This window comes from Meles meles, chromosome 10, assembly GCF_922984935.1.
Source record: "Meles meles chromosome 10, mMelMel3.1 paternal haplotype, whole genome shotgun sequence".
NCBI classification, from domain to species: domain Eukaryota; kingdom Metazoa; phylum Chordata; class Mammalia; order Carnivora; family Mustelidae; genus Meles; species Meles meles.
The window spans coordinates 86,209,729-86,230,491 of NC_060075.1; the positions used below are offsets into that span (position 1 = coordinate 86,209,729).

A 20,763-nucleotide genomic window follows, 5' to 3' on the forward strand; every position below is an offset into this window, starting at 1 on the left:
GAATGTAAGAAGGTGCCTGTGGGGGAGTATGAGCCTGGTGTGGCACAAGGATATTCATAGTCATGTGCAGGCTGGGAAGACCTACACCTACGAGGTTCTAGTCATTGCCCTCGCCGCTTCCCTGTATTTTGTGATCAGAAATCAGTAAGTTGGGGTTTTTTTAAAGATTTTATTTATTTATTTAACAGAGAGAGAGAGATCACAAGTAGGCAGAGAGGCAGGCAGAGGGGTAGGGGAAAGCAGGCTCCCCGCTGAGCAGAGAGCCCGATGCGGGGCTCGATCCCAAGACCCTGAGAGCACAACCCAAGCAGAAGGCAGAGGCTGAACTCATTGAGCCACCCAGGTGCCCCAGTAAGTTCTTTTCAAAGGGAAGAAAAGGATAGCTAGAGCTGCTGGCTCCTGGGTTCTAACATAAAGAGAGAGATGGATGAAAGGACAGTGTTTCGAGAAATGAAACTGGATACAGGGAAAAAACAATTGATGGAACATGATTACAACACTGGATGGCTCCAGACACAAGAGCTTTGCTTCCACTAATTCATTTTCTTTTTAAAGAGCCAGAATTATTCTTCACTCTAGGAAACAGAGTTGCTTGGGGGGATGTGTGTGGTGGGGGGGCAAGGAGATGGGATACCTGGGTGATGGGCATTAAGGAGGGCACGTGATATGATGAGCACTGAACGTTATATGCAACTGATGATTATTGAACTCTAGATCTGAAACTAATGATGTCCTATGTGTTGGCTAATTGAATTTCAAGGAAGAGCCAGAATTGTTAAAAAGGAACTTTGTTCCCCAGGGGCATTTTGATGGGGGACCTAGGGGCACATCACTTGTGCGATTAACCAGAGGCTGGCTAATCTGATGCCTAGTCTTGCCCATGAATGGCTTATAGAAGCAGATGAAGGGAGTGTGAAGATCTTGTCTGGGTACCACAGAGGCAATCTGTGGCTGGAGAGCAGGGGTATCCTCCGAGTGGCTCGTTTCCATTTCTTCTGTCTTTGGCAAGAGGTGGTTATTACCAGTTTCGATCATTCCTCCCATGAAATAGGTGTCTTACGATTGAAGATTCCCATCCCTATTTCTGCTGTCACTTCAGACAGGGCTGTACTTGTGTGATGAAGCGCACGATTCTAGAAAAGTTTAAGATTAAAGATGTTTTCTAAAGATTAGTGTAAAACCTGTTCGATTCAGATTCTGCTAGCTCTGTGAACTTGGAATTCATTATCAGTTTCTCTGGGCTAAGACTTACGGCCATGTTTAGGGAGGCAGGGAGGTTACTAAGCAAACTAGTGGTGGGAACAGTATTTGCTAAGGTGTAACCACTGTAAAAAGCCCTTTTCACACCAGGGTTAAAAACGGTTTATCGGCACTGTTATTTTTTTCACATTTTAACAACTGAGGTATAATTTACATACAGTAAAATTCACCCTTTGCAGTGTACAGTTCTACCCATTCTGAAAAACCCATAGCTATATAATCACTACTATAATCAAGATACAGAACAATTCCATAATCTCCCAAATTTCTCATTCTCCATGTGGTCAAGCCTCTTCCCACCCCAGCCCCTGGAAACCACTGATCGGTTTTCTGCCCCTTTACTTGTATCTATTTGAGAATGTCATGTGTAGGGGATCATGCAGCATGTGACGTTTTCGACCTGACTTCTTTTGCCCGGCATGAGCTGGCTGAGATTCCCTTGTGCTGTTGGGTGGGTAAGTCCTTGTTCTGGTCCGTGGCTGAGCACCGTCCTTCCTGCCCCCACGTGTTCATCCGTTCACCAGCTGAGGGGCATTTGGTGGTTTCCAGTTTCTGGTGAGTCAGAATAAAGCCACTATAGAAACCCACATATAGGGGTACCTGGGTGGCTCAGTGTGTTAAAGCCTCTGCCTTCGGCTCAGGTCATGATCCCAGAGTCCTGGGATCGAGCCCCACATCGGGCTGTCTGCTCTGCAGGGAGTCTGCTTCCTCCTCTCTCTCTGCCTGCCTCTCTGCCTAGTTGTGATTTCTCTCTGTCAAATAAATAAAATATTAAAAAAAAAAAAAAAGAAACCCACATATAGGTTTTTGTGTGAACATCAGTATTTCTTTCCCTTGTGTAGATAACTTTGAAGTGGGATGGTGGAGTTGTAGTCACTAAATGTTTCACTTTTTAAGAAACTGCCAAACTGTTTTCCCAAGTGGGTGTTCCACATCTCATTTCAAAAAAAAAAAAAAAAAAAAAGTTTCAGTGGCTCTGCGTCCTGACCCATTATTTTCAGGTTGTTGTTTTGGTTTGGTTTGGTTTTTACTTTAGCCATATTAGTAGATGTGTAGCAGTATCTTGTTATAGTTTTATTTTTATTTTTTTAAAGATTTTGTTTATTTGTCAGAAAGAGAAAGAGACAGTGCACACGCAGGGACAGTGGCAGGCAGAGGGAGAAAGCAGGCTTCCCGTTGAGCAGGGGGCCTGACGTGGGGCTCCATCCCAGGACCCCGGGACCATGTCCTGAGCTGAAGGCAGACGGTTAACCGACTGAGCCACCCAGGCATCCTTCATTGTAGTTTTAATTTGCATTTTGCTCTTAGTGATGTTGAGCATCTTTTTCTGCGCACATTTGCTATTCAGATATCATCTCTGGCACCCTCTTTTGCCCATTTTTAAAATTGGATTTAACTATGTAATGGCTGGCACATATATAAACATTCACACAGAGTATTTCATTTGATCACAGCCCTGGGAGGCAAGCAGGGCAGATATCCCTCCCCAAGTCTATATTCCATTTCCCTGAGCAGTTGAGGCTAGAATGGTGAAGTGACCTGCCCACATTCATGCCGACTGCCAGGACGGGAGTTTGACACCCGTCCCCCCGCTAGCTGCAGGCTGCTCTTCCTGCAGACAGATAGGCCCCTGTCTCCTCAGCCTGACTGTCCTGTCAGTTGTGGCTCCGGGTGACTACGCCAGCCCAGGCAAAGTTATGGCAAGGTAACATCTGTGCTCACCAGCTGTGCCATAGACATTTCCATCCCTTTCCTCCAGCAAAACCTCACCGTGCTTTGTTTCCCTTCCCTGGAGTCTAACTCCCGGCTACTAATACATAGGGGGAAAAATCTATTAAACAAATCTTCCTGACTTTCTTCTCTTCCCTCCTCTGAATGGGGATTTTTGCATTTTAACAGGGGCTTTTAGAGGTCCCTCTTCTGCGTGTAGTGGTTTTTAAATTGTTCTGTAATGGCTTCAAGATTCCTGAGAAATGGCTTAAAGACCAGGGCAGGTGGGTGGGCAGATGGATGGAACAGGTGATGCGGATTAAGGGGGGCAGAAGAGACCAGTGCAGATGGGAGCGGGTTGAGTGGCGAGAGGCTTTGAATCTACCCCACCTAACCAGTCTTTCATTTTTGTCTTACAAATCGGGCTTTCATTTAATATTTTATTTGAAAAGAAGAATGTGTTTCTTTCCAAAACATGTTTAAAATAACTGAACCAGTGTCTTTCCCATATATCCTATCATGCAGATATTTTACTCATTGAGACTGAGCATCCCCCATATTCCCAGGTCAATCTGGGTCATCAAGATTTTACCTCGTTGAAAAATGGAGCTGAGTTTCATAATCTGTACTCCCTGACACACCTCTGAGGGTTATACTAAGATAAAAACCCCCTTTGGCCCCTGAGGCATAAATGATGTAATTTTAGAATAAAAGTGAGGTCCAGAGCCAATGACCAAGTAAGAATCCTTAAGACATCTCTGGTGCAAAAAGGTGATTTTATTAAAGCACGGGGACGGAGCCGTGGGCAGGAAGAGCTGCTGCCCTGTGACCCCGAGGACTGGCTGATTATATACTCAGGAGCTGGGGCGGTGTGGACAAAGGGTGTGTTCAGAAGGGCTGACATATGGTAAAGAAGACTCTCGGGGTACTGGAGGCCTGGTTATGGTCAAGCCAAGCTGTGTTTTGTTTGTTTCTCACTGAGGGACCAACATGAAGACAGTTGGGAGTCTTCTAGAAGTTAGGCGATTGTAAATCACTAGGCCGTCTGTACACTGAGGGAGACTCCTGTCCCGCAGGACTGTGATCTCTATTAGGTAACCGTTAGGGCAGCCAGGAGGGCCTGAGGAACGTCCCACATGTCACTGGGGAGGGAGGTGTAGGGTGCCAGCTTCTGCCTTGTCCTTAGCTAGCCTTCTGCTCCCTCATCATTTGCCCCCTGAACAATTTTGACCCTTAAATCTTTAAGGCTCTTTAAGGTGAAGGTCTCATCTTCTGTAACTTCTTCCTGATGAACAGGGGCATAGAGCTATCCCTACTGCCTGTGGGTCAACATGGGCCAGTTGGGGAGTGTGTAGGGGACTTACGAAGGACGGAGGCAGCCGAATCCCATGTTGACAGGACGGAAGTGTCTCCGTGAGCGTCAGGATCATCTGTCGACCTGAAGTCATTGTAGCCACGCAGTCTCAGCACTAAGTAGAGAGACACTGAAGAAGGCAACACGCTAAGATTAGTAAGGCTACTGTACCCCTGTGGCAAATAATACATTATATGTCAATAAAAATAATTTTTAAAAAAAGATTAGTAAGGCTATAAGAATGAGAAGTCCAACAAAGAGATCGTTAATCATTGACCATAATCCGCCTTTAAACCAGGAACTTAACCAATCACTGAGAGAGAAAGAAGGATTTTGTAGAGCCCCAGTTTGGGCATTCGTATCTTTTATTACTCCTGGGACATTTCTGCGATAATCTGGGATGTACACACAACATTCTGTTTTGATAACTGGACATGTGCTGCCCTGTGCTGCTGTTAGAGGATGTCTAAGGCTGTTCTATTTTATAGGGACCGCCTTGCACATCTGTGCGACTTCGATATTAAGTAAGGAGATGCTGTTCACTGAATCACTGAGTGCCTTCATGATGTATTTTTTTAAGGGCTTCTACATGCCAAATGACATTCTCTATCTCTACAGATGGAACATAAATGGATGTTAAGTGATCGTACCATTTAAAAACAGATTGTGTCCATCTTTGCTTTAAATTGGGGAGATCAGCTGGAGTAGTGATGGTTTTAGTAATGTGTTTGTGAATCTGGGCAAAACCTAAGGTGCAGTGACCTGTCCACCGCAGAGGAAGCCAGCACCATAGGTTTGTTCTGCACATCCAGTGGGTTTTCCATTTGGAGCTGGCCATCTGATGCCAGGCCGCCTTACCCAATCAGTAGCAAACCAGTCAGTATCCTGGAATACCATTATTTGGGAACATGTTTAAACCAACTCTCGTTTGTATTTTCAAGAGGGGCATTTTAAATCTGGTCATCTAGAATAAGCAAGATCAGTAACCTCTGAACAGTTATCCTCTATAGAGAACTCAGTGGTCAGGTCCCAGGCATAAGGGTAACTAGGTCTAAAGTCTGACAGGTTTCAAGTATTATTTCAGGCATATCTGTAAGTGTAGCCTGGGATTTAGTAAGTCAGCTTCCATCATCCATTGGTGGCCTTTGGTTTCTAAGACACTCTGGACCTGATGTGAAGTCCTTACAGTCAGGGACTGTCCCATAGTGAGCTTTGAGGCTCCTTTTACCAGGAGGGCTGTTGTATGCTTAGCTAAAGCCTTTATTTGTAATTGTATCTCAACAGAGGTGGATTTTAGGATAAATATGACAAAAAATAATACCATTAAGAAGACCTCTTTGTTTGAGGTAAAGTGTTAATATTCTCATTACAAAGGATCACTGGCAAGTGGGAGAAACCTTGTCTCCGGAGATAAGGGCATCCCCAACTGCATCACCCAATCCAATTATAAAGAAAGTGGGGTCATCCATTATTTTCATAAGTGTATAGCCAACCCCATGCAGTGGGGTATGCTCTGGCTTTAAAGAGACAACATCATCATCCCAACCACACAGAACTGGTCCAGGTGCTAGGTGAGTCATACAGTTGTTGGGGAATTAATCCCATTTTCCAGTTATTTAAATAAGTGTGTGCCCATGGGGTTCTGTTATTATCCCTGCAGAATAACAAGCAAGAAGATTGTCTATATATGAGTTACTGTGGTAATTTCTCTGAAGTTTACCTCAAGTTGTCTAGCTTAGGTAAACAACAAACATTTAAAACATCTAAAGACAATTAGATCTAGAATTTAACATCCACAAAGATGTGTTATTGAAACAATTTTTCTCTCTAAAATAACTCTCATTTCCAGAGGTAGCCAAATCAGGGCTAACTTATTTGAAAACAAGTCCAGTTTTAACAAACTTGGCCTAATTATTTGCATAAGCTCAGCAAGAACAGTGAGTGATCATACAGATCTTTTAGAATCTGCTTTGTGGGAACTTCTTATAAGGAATCTCAAGGTGGAACTTTTAGTAGCCTCTCCAGGCCAGAAGCCAAGCCAAGTACTTGCCATCAGACATGCCTGCAATACCTGTAGATTTGGGCAGGTTCCTCTTCCTGAGGTCCCCAGAGTAGCCTGAGGTTCCCGCACCTGCCAGGAAGTAACATTCTTTACTCATGTGGTGAGGCGGCTGGGCACTCTGGAAGCAAGGTATCAGACCAACAGTTCCAAGGGGCTTTATGGCTCCAGGTTTCATAAAGTCAACCTCCATTCCTTAAAGCTGTTTGGTCATATCTGAGTCTGTGCATGTCTCTCAAATAAGACATTTGTCAAAGCCTTGGTAAAATAACCAATGTTTTCAACAGTGTCCTGTTACAAGAACAGATTCTTATTGAACTTATGTAAATTACTAGGACTGCCATGGAAGAAAATATTTACCAAGACCTTTTGAATTTCAGAGGGTTCAGGTAGAGAGAAAAGTTGAATGCTTTGACTTGTTTACAAATGAATATTTTTACATTTCTGTAAGTCACAAATATCTTAAGAAAAAGTTTCCTTAGTTTGGAAGAGCAAACATTAGAGAACCAGCAATGTTTCCAACAAGAGTCGCAACACTATAATCTTTTTAGTTCATTCAGTCCCACGTTACTAATTCTGGTTTAGTTTGAATGCAGCTTTAGTTCTGGAAATTCTTACCCATTTCAGTTTCAGGATTTTCAATATATTGAATACCTGTATTTGTCCTAAAAGCCCTTTATATGAATCTTCTTGAAGATGAAACTCATTTCACAAGGGAATTACAACAATTATAAATGACAAAAACTCAGAATGGACATAGTTAAAGAGCTGAGGAGGTGAAAGTTTACAATATAGCTGGTGAGGAAATCAGGTTATTCTGTGACACGTAACACTTCAGTAACTAAAATATCAAGTGATGAACTCATTCATTAGCCTTCTACAACTTTTCTTTGCATTCAGGTTTTATCCCAAGCCCTTTCTCTCCAAACAACTAGTCTCATTTAGGACAAAACTACCTTCTTTTACCTTCAACAAAAATGCATTCCCATCAGTCATTTAGAATTTTGCACTCGTTAAAAACCTTAATCTCCAGTGCAGACTAAGGAGTAACCTATCATGAACTGTTACACCAGAATTCTTTAGATGGCAAATTTGTGAATCAGTTAAGCACAAGGCATGTTTATCAACAGATTTAAATATCCTTAGTTCTTTGCAATAAGAGATCAGAAGCACAAACCTATGTGCAGTAGTTAATGACTTAGCACTTTATGCTATGTGGAAAAGACCTACATGTCCTGTAAATTTAATTCCATTTATCATCCAAGCAAAACTTTAAAGTTTCAGGTTACCAACGTCTTTGAAAGCTATCTTAACAATTACCCATGAAAACTTTGAGACAATAAAACATTTTAGCTTTCTTTTTTCTAACAAAGTGCAACAGAGGTAACATGAGTTTGACCTTGAGAAAACCTTGATAGAATAAATGTTTCACATTTAGTGCAGATAACTTTAAAGACATATCTATCTTAATTAAACCAACAAACTGAACTTAGTTCAAATAATGATTTATGTTCTACCTGGGCCCACCCCATTTTCAGTTTTTACCTGAGACACATGTGGGGAAATCCGGAGTAGGAGGTGTTAGGTCCAAGGGGTGCTCTTCTTGCTCCTTGACAGTGAAAGAGAAGGAGCCCCAGTGCAGGAGGCACTGAGGATGGTATGCAGGCCACACCCAAGTTGGGGCAGAAACAGGAGAAGGGGGAGACAGAAGAGACAAAGTTCTCTGCTGGAAGGCAGAGAAAGGGTTCCCGGTTTTAGAGCTCATCAGCTCCAACAGAGGAGCAGACGCCATGTTTTCCTGCCAACAAGGGCAGAGGGGTCAGGCGGTCCACATTGGGCCAGACAGGGAATTTCCCCCAAAACAAAGGGAATTTTGGCAACTGCTTGGGAATATTCCTTAAAGTCCCCATCCCGAGGGAGACTAACCCCAGTTGGCTCCAGTTATAATCATTAACCCGGGAAATGAGTGACGGGGAAGCCGTCTATTAGGAGGAACAGAGAGAGAGAAAGTCAGAGTTCCCTTTGCTAGGGATGGCCTGTGTATCCTCTAGCAACCTGGGTTTACCAGGAGGAGGCCTATGTAGATAATTATCATCCAGTACATCAGGAGGGGGTTACTAGCCAGACATATTCAGGAAATGCATTCTGCAGGAGGCCCTTAGGTCAGGGTCCTGGTGTAGAGCAGTGAAGGCCTAGGTATGAGCAGTGCAGGTATCCTAGGTGCATCGGTCCTCTATCCTGCAGAGGAGATCTAACTGATAGATCCCACTGAAGCCATGCAGTGCTACAGCAGCTCAGTCCTTTCCTGAGTGTTGCAATCTGAATTATTTCCAGTGGGTTAAAAGGCACTCCAAGGTAGTAGTCCTTGGGAACCAAAGAAGCCTACTGAAGTCATGCTTCCAGAAAAGTAAAGAAAGTCCATTTCCAAATCACCCCGACTTCCCTGTGCCTCCCATGCAGGATGTCAGAATTCCTGTGTGTCAAAAGCAGCAGGAGACATCCCTCAAAACATTGCTATTGACCACAATCCCGCCTTCCCGTGAAGGCATTCCTTCCATGAAAGGGCCATAAGAGGGGTGCCGGCGTCCCTCCCCTTCCCCATTGCATCCTAGGCTGCTGATGGGTGTCTGGTGAATGGACTAAGATACTGTGCCGTCCTATACTCCAGAAGCTGTGTTATTGCCCTGCCATTTTTAACCCATGGAAAATAGTAGAAAAGTTTTGTAAGGGGAAATTAACCCAATTTTATAGCTCTAAGTACTTAGTAGAGGACACTGACAAGAAACAGTAAAGACTAAAATCCATCATGGTCTAAACGACATTCCAACACATGTGGTCCTTTACAGCCAACTTCCCTAGGAAACATTCCCCGGGTTTTAATTCAACCAGGTACCAACTTAGGCCGGCTCCCAGGTAAGGTCCCACCACCAGAAGTGGCTAGACCAGGGATGTGGAGGGGATCACATCAGATCAGTCAGGAGGAAACCTCACACGGGAGTCTTAAGATTGGCAGCTGTTCTGATGACTTAGGTGGCTGTCCCATGCCCAAGACAGACAGCTTTGTAAAAGAACAGGAATAAAGAGAGGGCATCTAATTTCTGGGTCTTATTACCATTCCGGCCAGGGTACTAACTTCCAGCCAAAAGGCAGACTTTTCTTCTCACCATGGAGTAGCCCTGGGCTAGAGGATTACAGCCTGAGCAATCGACATGAAAGTGTTCAATAAGACCGCACTCCTTGAAGGGCCCCCAGAATGAGAGTAAAGGAAGAAGAGAGAAATTACTAACCAATTTTGCACCAAAGCTCAGAGTCTAGATTTAAAGACTCATAGCCCCACGTTTGGGCACCAAATGCTGACGTTTTAGAAAAAAGTGAGGTCCAGAGCCGATGACCAAGTAAGAATTCTTAAGACATCTCTGGTGCAAAAAGGTGATTTTATTAAAGCGCGGGGACGGAGCCGTGGGCAGGAAGAGCTGCTGCCCCGTGACCCCGAGGACTGGCTGATTATATACTCAGGAGCTGGGGCGGTGTGGACAAAGGGGGTGTTCAGAAGGGCTGACATATGGTAAAGAAGACTCTCGGGGTACTGGAGGCCTGGTTATGGTCAAGCCAAGCTGTGTTTTATTTGTTTGTTTGTTTCTCTAATGAGGGACCAACATGAAGACAGTTGGGAGTCTTCTAGAAGTTAGGCGATTGTAAATCACTAGGCCGTCTGTACACTGAGGGAGACTCCTGTCCCGCAGGACTGCGATCTCTATTAGGTAACCGTTAGGGCAGCCAGGAGGGCCTGAGGAACGTCCCACATGTCACCGGGGAGGGGAGTGTAGGGTGCCAGCTTCTGCCTTGTCCTTAGCTAGCCTAAGAGGGGTTGGCTCGATTCTTCAGGCCTTGATCATTTCCATCTGTTTACTCCAGGGCACTGACTAAAGAATGTATTTTTCTACCTGGGTCATGATGTGGAAAAAAAGTTGAAAAGCACCTAAATAGAGTCGTGGCTTGGGACTGGGCTCTGGAGTTATGTAGTTCAGTCGTCCTGATTCTCACGTATCAGCTGAGTGGTCCTGACACATTGCCTAATATATCTAAACCTCAGTTTCCCTATCTGTGAAGTGGGGATAACAGCACCAGATGCCTCAGAGCTGCTGTGAGGTTTAAAGGGTCACGTATAGGACTCACCTGGCATAGTTTCTGTGAAGGCTGAAGCCCTCCGTAAATGGTAGCCCCTTCAGCAATAGGCCCATTAGCCCCGGGATTTGCCCCTTCAGCACCAGAGGTCAAGTTTGCCACAGGTTTATTCCTGTACCTTTGGTCACTCTCGAAACAAGTATAAATATGAAGCATAGATAAGCAAGTCCAGTCACAATTTTTAAAGGTATTGATGTTGGTAACACCTCGTTTACATCTCTGTGGTAACAAAGGGGATACAAATACATGTTTGAATGCCGTTAACAATGCCTCCAGATAGGAAACAATGCTTGAGAAAGAGCAAAAAGCAAAGGAAAATCATTAATTTGTTCAGAAGTTTTTTAAAGGCGCATTTTTCTTTGTATTTTGCTACAAAAAGCAATCACTTTAGTGATGGTTCAGCAGATCCAAACGAACCATTCATTATAGCTTGGACCCATCCTTAAAAGATTTTTCTTTTGAACACCTAATGACTTCACATTACTGTCCTTTGATCTACTCCAGTCATTTTTTTGTATTTTTCTGTAATACTCTAAATTAGATGAGAATATAATTCAGTATATTCACATCAGTATTCTCCAACCCAGCCAACTGTAGGTTGCAACAAGAAAGGTTTTTATGAGAAGGAAGAACACTTACCACATCCATGGATCTCTTTGCAGAATAAGTTCATTCATTTGAGCAGTAAAAGTAGGTCTTGAACTGACTCAGTGTTTCCAGTATCTAGGAGGAGTATTTCCAGATCAGTCTGGGTCAAAGTGTGACACTGTGAGGGGCATTTTTAAAATACACAGTCTTGTCCCTGCCCTTAGGAAATCTAATTTCCTGATCCTCTGATTCTGCTCATGTTTCCAGCATGTTCACAAATCAACACCCTCACTGTGGTGACTGCCCTTCTGTGTCCAAGGCTCAGACACAAATGGCCATCAGAGCCTCCACTTAGAATAACGATGGATTGGCCTCTGACAGAATCGCTTTTGATGGAGGATTTTATGATACTAACCCAGAAGCAGAGATGAGCCTGGGTGGCTCAGTCAGTTAATCACCTGCCTTCAGCTCAGGTCATGATCCCAGGGTCCTGGGCTCCCTGCTCAGCGGGGAGTCTGCTTCTCCCTCTCCCTCTGCCTCCCCCCCACAGCTTGTGCTCTTTCTCTCTCACTCACTCTGTCTCTCTCAAATAAATAAAATTTAAAAATTAAAAAACAGAGGCTAGCAAAGGAGTGTATGACAGGGTTTGAGCTGAGTTTGTGGAACATCACCCAACTGAGAAAGTCATTCAACAGCCCTGATCCACCCAGACCAGCTACGGAACCTGGAACAAGTTACAGGTCTCTGCGTCTGATGTGGAAAAAAAGTTGAAAAGCACCTAAATAGAGTCGTGGCTTCTGCGTCTCTGACGCGTCTCTGCGTCTCAGTTTCCTCATCTGTAAAAAGTACAATTTACATTTGGGTCAATACATTATAAAAGTGACTGGCATCTAGTAAGCCCCTCAGTGGATGTTAGCTGTTGCCATTATTAGCCATACAATACTGGTAATACTACTGTTACCTCCCTGGCCACCCTTATCTAAAAGGCAGCCTTTAGGCTCTGCGTCCCCACCCTGTACTAGGAGGAGGAGAGAAGTGCAGGGCCTTGGGGGTCCCGTCAGCCCACAGCTGAAAGCCCCAGGGCTGTTAGGTGAGGTGTGGGGTGGGAGACAGGCCCTCCTTACCCTGCAGCAATCCCTGGCTCCCTTCTAACCCATCTCCCTCGACCTTCAGCACAAGATAAAGTGAACTCTTCCTTGATTCCAGTTATATTTTCCTCTGCACAATTTTTTGCTGGAGATAAGAGCCACCTAGAAAAACCAATAATGCAGATACTCACTTACTACAATAAGTAGTCTCTTCCTAGTGGGTCACCTCTCTGGTTACTGTCGCTTGAGTTATATTCCATAAGGAAACAAGCTGTTGAAACACCAGTAGATAAGACTTTTGTTTTTTAATCTCAGGCATAGTGAGATTACATAGAAGACGACATTTTATTTTTCAATATTGCGGAGTTCCTATAAGATAATTCAAGAGATCATACATCTTTCAACTCAAACATAATAGTATATATGTGTGTGATTTCTGTACAGATAAACTATTAATATCTATTATGTATTAATCAGCCTTTTTTCTAGGGCAGATCCATACTGGCTAGAAACAAGAAGAAAGGGAAGAAACCTGGTCTTAACTTAGGACAGGGACCTGCTTCTCCCCCCAGCAGAGTGTGAAGTATTTAGGATCTATCTTGCCTGTGGTTCATCCAAACATTCACAGGCACAGTGACTAATGAGTCCCCAGACATGAAGCTCCTTTAAGCAAAGTCATTACATCATCATGGCTGAGAAGATTAACAAGGGAAAGAACATCTGTGAAGTCAGGGGAACTTAACTGCCTGTTTTCCGTCCAGAGCTTCTCTCTCTCTCTCTCCACCCCAAGGGCCACTGATAAAAGCCAAGCAAGACCTCTTCCCAGTGCCCTTTCTGTTGCTCGGGCCCTCCCTCTGCACTGCTACCCACAATGTATTTATTTCCCCTTGCACTAGCATTTCCCCACCATCTTCCCTCTGGAAACTGATAGAAATCATAGATACAAACCTGTTTTTGCTGATTATTCTCTAAATGAAGATCTTCTCTGAAGTGCTGGCTCAAGTAGGCATTTGGTTTCAAGTCTTCCATCTCTGTTTGTGGAGCAGATTGGTCTGTTCATCAGTATTCCCAGAGCACTGATTACTGTGTCAAACACTCTGCTGGGCAGGAATTCCCACTGTGCTAAACAAGACCACTGTGGCCACTGCCCTCGTGAAGCTTTCCATCTAGTAGCTGAAACCGAGACCAACTGAATAAGCGGACAGATATGTAATTACCAATTTATGAGGAGATAAAATTAAGATGCTCTTGAGGACAGCAGAATATCTACCTTAGATTGGGGGCGATATTTAAGAGTCCTAAAGAATAAAAAAAAGAGGGGCGCCTGGGTGGCTCAGTGGGTTAAAGCCTCTGCCTTCGGCTCAGGTCATGATCCCAGGACTCGGGGATCGAGCCCCGCATCAGGCTCTCTGCTCAGCAGGGAGCCTGCTTCCTCCTCTCTCTCTGCCTGCCTCTCTGCCTACTTGTGATCTGTCTGTCAAATAAATAAATAAAATCTTTAAAAAAAAAAAAAAAACCCACCGTATGACGAGCTGGGCAGAGAACCTTCTGGGCAAAAGAGTCAGCAGTGACCTCCCAGAGCAGAGAATGCGCTCGGTGCATTTAGGAACTGAACGGAGACCAGTGTGGGTGGAGAACAGAGAATAAATAGAGATAAATAGAGATGACGCTCAGGAGGCTGGCAGGGGCCAGCTCATGCCAGTTTTCGTGGATTTTAATCTAATAGCAGTAAGAATCCCCTGTAAGTTTCAAGCAAAGGAATGGCATGATCTAATTTGTGTCGCAAAGAGGTTGTTGCGGGTGTTGTGTGGAGAATCGTTAGAGGTAGGCGAGACCAGGAGGAAAGAGAAGAGCGGGTTATTGGAGCTGCCCCTGTGAGAAACAAGAGCGTGGCAGGTGCATCCCTTGGGTACGGTAACCAGGTTAGCTGTCCTGAGCTGCGAGCTCAGGAGAGGGCATGGGGTTCAGAGTATCCTACAGGTAACTTCTCTTGTCTGAACAACACTGAAATTCGGTTTTTGAACTCTCTGTCTTGAACAGTATTGCTAAGGGTTTAGGAAAGATATCCACACTCTGGCCTTCTTTTCACTGTGATTATCATGCGCAGCCATGCTGGTTGCATCCGTCTAGGCCCTGCCCGCTGTCTTGACCTTGGGTGGTGAAAGGGAAGACAAACCTCAGTTGACAGAGTCCACATGTACTTGAAGCTAAGACTAATCAGACTTGCAGGCAGATCGCATCTGTGAGGGAGAGAAAGGAATCGAGAATGACTCCAGGTGATGGGTTTGCCGCTCACCAGGATGGGGAAATAAGGAAAGAGTGCAGAAAGATGAAAACTGTTAAATCACTTACAGGAATGTCCATCCTTTAAATCCTGTTACTTTAAGATCCAGCTCATTGTAACTTCTGACTAGTACTGTCAGTTGGTACTGGCTGGGACATTTTAGCTTTCAGTTTGTCCCACTAAGAATTTAATGATCTATAAACAAATACTTGAGAAATCGTTTTACAAAATAAGAGTATACTGTATCTTTGTATTTTGACTGATTTCACCTCCTAGTTTACTGTCACAAGTAAGATGTGCGGAAATAGATGCTAACCATTCTGTTCCATGATGATGGGTTCTGGTTCCTGCTGGGCCGCAGCACTCACTGAGCATGTCCATTTCACACGCTTTGATCCTATTTGCAAGGCATCCCATTAGGAAAATTTTCTCAGGAAGTAAAAGAGAGTAAAGAAACCCAATGTTTTACTCTTGGCTGACCCATTTTGTAATCTTGGTCAAATTACTTAACCTCTCTCTGCTTCAGTTCCTTCTTCAGGAAATGGTGTGAATAATATCAGCCTCCCCGTATCTCATAGTAATTCAAGGCCAGCTAATTGACTCGGCCACCCGTGATAAAATTGGCAGAGGTGGGAGGTGGGTGGGTGTTGGGAACAGATACTAAAATGTGACATAGCACTACCATGGTCGGAGTTAGAGACTACCACAGCACAGCTACCCTCTAGTGAGGCCTTTTGAAGACCGCTGTTAACTCTTTCCGGCAACATCTTTCTGCATGATGGAGTTACCACAGTCTGTCATTTGCTGTAACAGTTTGATTTTCAAATTCTAGCCCAGCCAGAAGCAGAACATACTCCAGTTTTCAACAAAAACATTTGCATTTAAGGATTTTCAAATATTCCTTGAAGTAGCCCAGGCTACCTGGGGTAGAGCAAAACCACACCTGGGAATCACAGCAGATGGGAACGGCTGATTGACTGCACTTACTCAAAACCTCACCTACAAGTATGCTAGTTAGTGGGGGCAGCTGGTGGGACTCAGAAGAGAAATCTGACTCAACTATTTGTTAAAAATCGTTATAATCCTCCATTGCAAAGTGCTTTTCCCTTTGAAAGGGCATGTATTATCTCCAAGGTAGACATTTCATCCTCACCTTATAAAAGGAGAAAATGAGGGGCACCTGGGTGGCTCAGTGGGTTAAAGCCTCTGCCTTCGGCTCAGGTCATGATCCCAGGGTCCTGGGATCGAGCCCCACATTGGTCTCTCTGCTCCGTGGGGAGCCTGCTTCCTCCTCTCTCTCTGCCTGCCTCTCTGCCTACTTGTGATTTCTCTCTGTCAAATAAAAATAAAAAAAATAAAAAATAAAAAAAGGAGAAAATGAGGCTCAGAGAGATCAAGTAGTTGATCCAAAATCACATCTTGGTAAATGCCAGAGGCAGGATTGGATTCCAGGTCTTCTAATGCTTTTCCAGGACTTTTTACTCACTTTGTGAACATGATAATAGATATATCTCTGAAAAGAAGGAAGAGAAGAAGAACACTGAGCCCTAAATACTCCCTTCAAATATCACATCAAAGGAGGAACTTTTTGTAATTGATTTGCTATTATACAGGTGCCCCAGAATTTTTGGAACTATCAACCCCACTGCCTTCTTCCTCTCCTTATCGCTTTATAAATCAGCATCAAAAGTAATAAATAAAAATCCTCAAATTTTAAACATTCACAGACTGAGTCTGAATAGGGCCTCTAATTGTGACAAACGTTACAGTGGCAGGAACTGATTCACAGGCACTGAGGCTGGTGTGTGGGGCTGAGTCTCTCAGCCAGTGAGGAGCCTCTCCTGCCGCAACCCAGCATTCAGACATCAGTGTGGTTTCTTTGTTCCTGCTCATGACCGTATGCCAATTCTGTGAAGAGAACTGACACTCTAGAAAGCTATTTCAAAATTTGAGGATTTCCAAAGGTCTTGGGACATGTTTCTTGCAAATATCAAGGGATGACTATATTGGGTTTTCCTGCTTTAATTTTGATTTAGTAGCTAGAAGCTCAAAGGTCCAGTTAGTGCTCATAGTAGTAACTAACTCATCTCAGATTCCTAACACGTCCATCCTCCTACTTGGCTTCTGACCAGCTTTAAAAAAAAAAAAAAATTCTCATTTTTATCATTCTCTTTTGTGTTTTGTTGTACATTGTCTCAAATCCTTTCTCAAAGTAGGGAGATTTGAAACCCCAAATAAATGTTGAAACTAGGCTTCCTAAAAAGAATCATTTATCTTAGTCTGGCCCTGCTATCTTGTCAGAACTACCGAAAAGAATTAAGGACAATGATTTCCAAAAGACAAGAGTAGATGTTTTTTGATGACTTTATCCAAATTCTGAGACTATCTGGTGGTGATTATGCTTTGAGTGACACCTAATGGTTGAAAGTCACTGTCCCAGCTTCTTCCAGAGGACCCAGACCAGTGTTTCTCAAAGCTCAGTTCTTGCACCACCTCCAGAGTCAGCGGGGTGCCTGGTAAAAATGCAGGGGAATTCCTGGGGCCCGAGCTCCTGAAATCTCTGCGAGCCGCCCCCCCCGCCCCGGGAATCTGTATTTTTCACAACCAACCCCAGGTGATTCCGACGTGGAGTCTGAGAACCACTGATTCAAGTGCTGCCAAGTTAGATACCCACACGGGGCTGTCAGATCTGAGGACACCCCAGGGAGCTAGTAAGGGCCAAGGCGAAGGGACAGATTAGGCCCCGCCTTAGCAATGCCCGTCCTGATTCACCAACGAGGGAAGGAGGTGGGGTAAATAAGTCTGGAGGGTGGGACACAGAACCGTCCCCCTGCGGTGGGGGGGACGCGGCGGCCTGCCCTGTTGGCAGAGAGGGTGGGAGTGGCGATGGCTCGGGACCTTGAAAGCAGTCGCCCCTGGCCGCCTGCTCTCGTCCCTACCGTAGCGAGGGGTCGCGGGAGCGTGCAAGGGCTGCGCGGCGCGGCTCCTAACGCCTGTGCTTCCTGTCCCACAGACGAATCCAACTCCTGGAGTTCTCCCGCTGCCGCCTCCCCAGGTCTGCCGGAAGTAGGCGTCTCCCTCGAGGACGTCCTCTCTCCATTCTCTCCATCACATCCAGCCCCACCCTCCGACCCTTCCCACCAGATAGGCCCAGACCCAACTTGGGATATCAAAAGGGAACACGACGTTAGGAAACCAAAGGAGCTTTCAACCGGCGGCCAGAAGAAGCAGCGCCTCGGGGAGCAAAGGGAGCGCTCGGCGAGCCCGCACAGGGCCGCTCGGCCGAGGCTCGAGGAGGCGCCCGGCGGCCAGGGGCGGGAGGCCGGCAGGCCCTCCTCGGAGGCCAGGGCGCCCGGGCCCGCGGCGGCGGACGCGGCGGACGCGGCGCGGGCCGGCGGGAAGGAGGGGCCCCGCACCCCGGCGGGCCCCGAGCTCGGCCGGCGCGAAGGCCCCGGGGCTGCGCCTGCGTTCGCGGGCCCGGGCCGTGGCGGTGGCGCCGAGCGTCCGGGCGCGCGGGAGGCGGAGGGCAGGGCGGGCGCGCGCGTGGGGCCCCGGCAGGGTGCGCGGCCCCCGGGGGGCGCCCCCACGCGCAAGGCCGCCGTGGCGCCCGGGCCTTGGAAAGTGCCCGGCTCCGACAAGCTGCCGGGCGTCCTCAAGCCGGGCGCCTCGGCTGCGGGCAGATGAGCCGCGGGGCAGCAGCCCGCCGCCCCGCCTCGACGCCTGCAGGCCGTTCTTCTTAGGTTCCGTCTCACGGCGTTTTAATTTATTTTCACTGTCACACGCATAGATCCACGAGGCACCAAGGCCTGGGAGCATCGACGTGAAGTCCCACGTGTCCAGCGAGCATGGGCGGTACGGCGTCCACGCGCAGACCCAAACTGATCCTAAAGCCCCCGGTTCCCATTGTGGGGGCTTTGGCAGCTATGGAAGAACCAAAATAACGTGAAGAACATCACAGAGAGACAGTGCAGTGTAGCTTTAGTTTAAAAGAAAAAAATTCTAAAAGAAAGAGAAAAAAAAAATTTTACCCCCACTGCATGAAGGATTTGGATGCTATCCAAACTCTAATATCAAACTGGACAAGTTAAGAGCAATCACAAACTGGAATATCGCCTTAAAAATCAAACTGCACGGAGCAAGCTGAAACTGAGACAAGATTATATCTTTTAATTGATCTAAAGAGTTGTAAATAAATTGTTCTCGACATATCTAGACAGGGGTTAAAAGGTTTCTTTGAAACATTCGGAACTGTTCGCCCATGACATGTTTCCATGGCTCACCCGTGGCATCCATCACCGGTATTAGCAGCAACGTTCCCTGCATACCGCAGGACGAGTTAGAAATCTAGTGAATTCATTGGTGTGATGCCATTTTTACTGCCATTTCTGTGATCAAATCATATTTCTGTACATTTTCAGTGGTAGAAAAAAAGGTTTAAAAAATTGTATCTTAGGGAACAGATTGCCATAAGTCAGAATTTTGCAGTTTAGCTCATAGATCTTAATTGGTTTTCATCTAAAATATGCATTTTGTAATTGAAGGACCACAATTTGTTTAATCAAGATTGGCAAGGCTGCAGTTCCTTTATGAAGAGGCTTTCCTACTGTCTCAGGCTAGCAAAGATAGTAGCTTCTTTGACAGCAGTGTTCTATTTCACTTATTTTATTGTCTTTTTTAAAACCTACTCTTTCCGGTATTTCATTTTCACTTTGATAGAGCAGAGGCAAAGTGTTTCTCCTGTATTTCTCAGATTATAATGGATCCCTCATATTCCAAAAATCATACAATGGCCAATTTATTTTCATAAAAGAACGTGAGCCTTTTAGCATTCTTTTCTGCTTTATCTTACATTATTCTTTCTCCTTTTATTTTCATTTGGTTTGCTTTTTTGTCTTTGTAGTCTTTGCCATTTTAAAATTTCTTTAGCAGCTTCTAGATATTTCTGTTTATCTTCACTGATCTATGGTTGATCCCCTAGCAGAATACTAAGGCTTGCCTTTCTTCCCTGCCCTTTTAATATTCCTTTGTAAAATGTTACCTTCAGTTAATTATCACTGGTACTTATTTGTAGCTATACAAATTAAAAAGCAAACTGTTTCTGAGGGCAGTTTCTTCTTAATTTGTCCTGAATGAATGAGACTTCATCCTTCCCAGATACTGGCCCTTACAGGAGTTCAAATGCAAATAAGCCTCACCTCCCTGAACTTGTAGTCAAATAAGTAAAACAGGAGATCAGGTCCATCACCCAAGGTCGCACATAATAGCCTCCCTCCGTTGACTTTCCATCTCTGTAAATTGCAGTAACCTGAGCACTAGCCATTTAATTTCCATCAGGCATAGGAGTGGTTTAGTTGTTTGACAAGAAGAGAACATGGTGGAAAGCCTCAAGTAAAGAATCTTGCAGCCTGTAAAAGCAATTGCCAAAAATGGAATCCATTCCTCATAAACAAAAGCACAAACACATGTAGCAGTTTACAGTACTTTTTGGTTTAATCTCAATTAGTCTTTCTCCCCTGGACTAGAAATCCAGTATAGTTTGCCATTAATTTATTGAATCTGGTTTTGGACAATGCTTCTGTAGTGTAGCTGCACGTCCTGGTACTGTATCTTCTGACCTTTATTTTTCATGTGTTACAAAAGGATACAAAAGTTGAGATTACGCTTGCATAAACTCTAATTTGCACAGTTCACAGCTACTACTTGTGCAGTAATTGCTTTATGCGGCTGTAATCCATAACCTGTGAAGACAGCACATCATCTAAATCCCATTCCAAATAATATTTCTGTGTAGTGTTAGCTGTGAATTTACCTTGTACAGCTGTATCTCTATAAATATAATTCCATGTATTAATAGTCACAGAAAGACTGTAAGTGAGCAACTATTTTTATGAAACGCACCACTATGGATAAATTAACTTTTACAGAAATCTTGTTTACTGTATGATATTCTAAAACACTGTCAAATAAAATATATATCCAAAAACCTTTTCTTTTTCCAACTATATAGGCTGTGTGCTAATTTGAAGTAACGAATTACTGGGAGGTACTTTTTTCAAACTGTGGTTTTCATAGTTTTTGTGGGTTTTGTTGTTGTTGTTGTTTGTTGTTGTTTGGGGGTTTTTTGAGTGGAAATTTAATGCCCCCAAACAGGACTTTTTTTCAAACTTGAATCTAAAGGCAGTGGAATTATACAGGAAAAACAAACCAACAAACCAAGACAAACAAAACAACACAA

The 20,763-nt window shown here is 44.7% G+C and overlaps 1 protein-coding gene across 4 annotated transcripts in view; it reads left to right on the plus strand.

Annotated features, from left to right (window-relative positions):
- MAGI2 (membrane associated guanylate kinase, WW and PDZ domain containing 2) overlaps positions 1-20,511 on the plus strand; it is a 1,383,262-nt gene extending 1,362,751 nt beyond the window's left edge. For 3 of the 4 annotated variants that reach the window (XM_046021617.1, XM_046021618.1, XM_046021620.1), the window contains one exon: positions 17,542-20,511. In XM_046021617.1, coding sequence (XP_045877573.1) covers positions 17,542-18,212 — 671 coding nt within the window. In that variant the 3' untranslated portion in view covers positions 18,213-20,511. The remainder of the gene's footprint in view (positions 1-17,541) is intronic. The other variant, XM_046021621.1, reaches the window with a different exon arrangement.
- The last annotated feature ends 252 nt before the right edge of the window (positions 20,512-20,763 follow it).